Raw genomic sequence first — 3,853 nt, 5'->3', positions numbered from 1 at the left:
TCCTAATTCTTATCTCAGGCCCAGTTGGTCGTCTGCCTCCTACACCTCTAAGCTTCTGAGGGCAGTGGGCTTGTCTGCCCTGCTCACCATCGTGTTTTTCGCCTGGGGCCCAGATGTTTGACATACGTTTGTGTCCACTGAGTGTGGAAAAAAGGGATAGAGAGGGAACAGGTTTAGCGGGCAGGACAGACAAATATGGAAGGAGATGCAGCCAAAGGCTGCAATAGGAGAGGTCGCAAACAGGAGACAGACCGATGAAGGATGAGGGCAGGGCCGCCAGACGCGAGGCAGCAGGTGGGCGGTCACAGCGCCGAAAGCTGAGCGCAGCCGGGGCGCACCTCCGCAGGGGGCGTCCGTAGCTAGGGGCGTGGCCTCGCGCAGCCCTGCCCCCGTCGCCGGCGACCGGGCGGGCGGCTGGCGGCGGTGGTGCGGACATGGCTGCGTTAGTGGAGCCGCTGGGGCTGGAGAGAGGTAAGCGCGCCAGGGCCCTGCCCACCCGGCTGGCCCGCAGCCCACGTCCCCTCCCCCAGCCAGGCCCCGGCGGGTGGGCGGGCAGACGGGGCGGGGCGCCGGCGAGCCGGGCGGTCCCGGGGCTCCCCTGTCAGTGCATGTATGGGAATCCTGGGGATGCGCGGCGCCCGGCCGGCTGCATCTCTCCCTTGCCAACGGCGACTCTCCGGGTGTCCAACCGGACTGGTCTGTCCTGCGCTCGCCCTTATTCGGTCTCTGGCCGCAGCGCTCCGTGCCTGTCTGCGTGGTCGTGTCTGACTCTGTCTGTGCGCTCCGCCCCCGCCCCGCAGACGTGTCCCGGGCGGTGGAGCTCCTCGAGCGGCTTCAGCGCAGCGGGGAGCTGCCCCCGCAGAAGCTGCAGGCCCTCCAGCGAGTCTTGCAGAGCCGCTTCTGCTCTGCCATCCGGGAGGTGAGAGCCGCGCGGCGCTGGAGCGCAAGCGGGGTTGGCCATCGTCCTTCAGGTCCCCCATACCCAGCCGGGGGACTACGCCTCCCAGCAGCGCCCGGGGCGGCCCGCCTTGAGGTGCCAGCGCATCGGCTCTGGGGTTCTTTGGGAGTTGAAGTTTTCTCCGTTCCCGGCTTGCGGGGACGGGGCGGATCCTTGGGTGGGAGGGGCTGCGAGTCTGGACTCCTGTGCCGAAGGCAAGAGGGGGCTGACGACCCCCTGATGCTGCTACGTCCTCGCCAGGTGTATGAGCAGCTCTATGACACGCTGGACATCACCGGCAGCGCTGAGATCCGGGCCCACGCTACAGCCAAGGTAGGCGCCCCCTCCCATTGCTCCTGGTATCCTCTGAACTGCAGGTCTAGCTAATGTCAGTCCTAATGTCTAGCTAATGGTCTTCCTAATGTCAGTCATTCCTCTTTCCTCCTTTATGATTTCTGCCAAATCTACATACCACCCTTACTATTATTTATCATATATTTTAAATGATCGCACATATTTTACTAAAATGTCATTGTAAAGGCAACTTTAGCAACTACACATGAAACTAGTACAGCATGCCTACCCAGAAGATAGCCTTAAACATCTAGTACAATGAAAACAAGGGAATAGCATCAAACACTGAAAACTTATTAGACTGTAGTTAGATGCTATTTCTTGCTGTTTCCTGGAAGCTCTCAGCTCCTCCAGGCCCTGGCTTTCTCTTTTAAAAAGCAAATTTGGCAAGTATATTCAAGACACACCCCCACCAAATGGAGACTTTCTCTTCCACAAGTCTGAAGCACCCAAAGTAAACTCAAAGGGACATAACTGTCATTACAGAGTGATCTTGTGCTGAATTTGGTGGGCATTCTCTGCTTGGGGAAAGCAATCTGGCCTGAATCACCCTCCCTGGCCCAGCTCCTGCACTCCAGTTTGTGTGCCGGCCAAAGAAGGGCCCTCATCTCCCAATGCTTTCTTCTTCCCAGGCCACAGTGGCTGCTTTCACTGCCAGCGAGGGCCACGCACACCCCAGGGTAGTGGAGCTGCCCAAGACAGACGAGGGCCTGGGCTTCAACATCATGGGAGGCAAGGAGCAGAATTCACCCATTTACATCTCCCGTGTCATCCCTGGAGGTGTGGCTGACCGCCACGGAGGCCTCAAGCGTGGGGACCAGCTGCTGTCAGTGAATGGTGTGGTGAGTGGGGGCTGAGGCAGGGCTGGGGTCACAGTCTGTCCAAAGTAGCACAGGACCTGTTTCTGACATTCAGCCAACCTGTGCTGGGCACTGCTGCAGACCCTGAGAGAAGTTTACCCCAGCTGCTACATTCAAGGACTCCCTTTCTGGTGAGGGAGAGGGACCCTGACTGAAATAGTCCTAATCTAGGAAGATAATAATGAGAAAGCACAAAGCATTGTGAGAGCCCAGATGTGGCACTGGGCCAGTGTAGATGAGGGAAGTTTTTGCAGAGGAAGGAATCTTTGAGTTGGGTTTTGAAGAATGAGTAGGAGTTCTCCAGGCAAATAAGGTAGAGAGGGTGTTACTAGCTGATGGTACTGTACATAGGGGCTGAATTCCTCTGAGCTGAAGAGAGAAGCTTAGTTCTGATGGAGAATTGGGCATGCAGGCAAAATTAAACTCACTGGCTAGAGTAGATGGAGGCACAACTGGATAGGTGGTTGAGGCCAGCCATGAGAGGCCTGAGTGCCAGCCTGAGAATCTGGGCCTTTGTCTCAGGTTTCTGGGGAACCAGGCTGTAAGGGAGGGATAGGCTCAGCTTAGAGGTGTAGAAAGACCCCTCTGGACTCTGTGGGGGATGGACTGAGGGGACAGACTGGAGGCCAGAAAGCCAGGGAGGGGAGAGTCCACTGGGGATAGGAAGAGGCCTGAGCTGGAGCCAGGGTGATGGGAACAAAGAAGGGGCAGTCAGATCAGGAGAGATGGAGCTTGGGATTAATGAGCTGTGGGGAGGGACAGGATAAAGATGGGCCTGGAGGTCTGGTTCAGTGACTGAGGACATATGGGGCTTGTCCCTGACGTGGGGAACTTAGAAGGTTTTAGGGGAGGACACTGAGAAAAGAGATAATGACTCTCCCATGAGGACATGAGGCCTTGGCATGTCATGGCTAGAACCAGGCTCACCAACAGCTGGTCCCATTTCCAGGGTGGGGACTGGGTGTGGGTGTAGGGTCCCAGGTCCAGCTGTCTGTACCACCCTGCAGAGTGTTGAGGGTGAGCAGCACGAGAAGGCAGTGGAGCTGCTGAAGGCAGCCCAGGGCTCCGTGAAGTTGGTGGTGCGTTATACACCTCGGGTATTGGAGGAGATGGAGGCCCGCTTTGAGAAGATGCGCTCTGCCCGCCGGCGCCAGCAGCACCAGAGCTACTCGTGAGCCCCTTGCCACTGCTGCCTCCCTTTTCCCAACTCCCAAACCAGGCCAGTGATTTCTGGGACCTTGATTGCCATCCTCAGCCCTGGCTCCTCTCCCTGGGATTCTGACCCTGGATCCCTGACCCAGCTTCTCTCTTCAAGCTGGTCTGGCTAAATTCCTTAGGGACCCCCAGCTCACTCCCATACCAAGATCTGGAACTTGTTCTTTCTGGAATCCCTCAACCCACTTTGTTGGGCCTTTGGCTCTGGAAGCCCAGTCCTGGCTTTCTCCCATGCCTTTCCCAGGCCCCCTCCCCTGAGCCTAGCTCCCCTCTCTTCACCCTCCTTTCAGGTCCTTGGAGTCTCGAGGCTGAAACCACAGATCTGGATCCTCACCCGCTCCCCTGTACAGTATTTATTGTCACTGGCTCCTTATTTAAAGATCTTTGACCCTCATTCAGTGTCTGTGTGTCTGTCCTGCATCCTGGAGTTAGAGTGTCTTGAGATGTGGAGGAGGGAGAGAAGCTGAGGTGGAGACCAGGCCCTGAA

The 3,853-nt window shown here is 57.4% G+C and overlaps 1 protein-coding gene across 1 annotated transcript; it reads left to right on the top strand.

Moving 5' to 3' along the window:
* The first annotated feature begins 254 nt into the window (after positions 1-254).
* On the top strand, positions 255-3,760 carry LIN7B (lin-7 homolog B, crumbs cell polarity complex component). The gene is made up of 6 exons (XM_037005842.2): positions 255-471; positions 801-919; positions 1,199-1,270; positions 1,924-2,133; positions 3,159-3,322; positions 3,657-3,760. The coding sequence occupies exons 1-6, from the start codon at positions 435-437 to the stop codon at positions 3,676-3,678; spliced, it is 624 nt and encodes a 207-aa protein (XP_036861737.1). The 5' UTR covers positions 255-434; the 3' UTR covers positions 3,679-3,760.
* The last annotated feature ends 93 nt before the right edge of the window (positions 3,761-3,853 follow it).

This window comes from Manis javanica, chromosome 17 (assembly GCF_040802235.1).
Source record: "Manis javanica isolate MJ-LG chromosome 17, MJ_LKY, whole genome shotgun sequence".
Classification (NCBI taxonomy): domain Eukaryota; kingdom Metazoa; phylum Chordata; class Mammalia; order Pholidota; family Manidae; genus Manis; species Manis javanica.
Note: the sequence above shows the minus strand (reverse complement) of the source record. Positions and strands in the feature narration are given on the sequence as shown.

Excerpts from the sequence above, each read along its gene's own strand:
- LIN7B (XM_037005842.2), top strand. The coding sequence starts at position 435 with ATGGCTGCGTTAGTGGAGCCGCTGGGGCTGGAGAGAG. Across the intron at positions 1,271-1,923 it reads GGGCCCACGCTACAGCCAAG|GCCACAGTGGCTGCTTTCAC; the intron begins GTAGGCGCCCCC and ends TCTTCTTCCCAG. Across the intron at positions 2,134-3,158 it reads TGCTGTCAGTGAATGGTGTG|AGTGTTGAGGGTGAGCAGCA; the intron begins GTGAGTGGGGGC and ends ACCACCCTGCAG.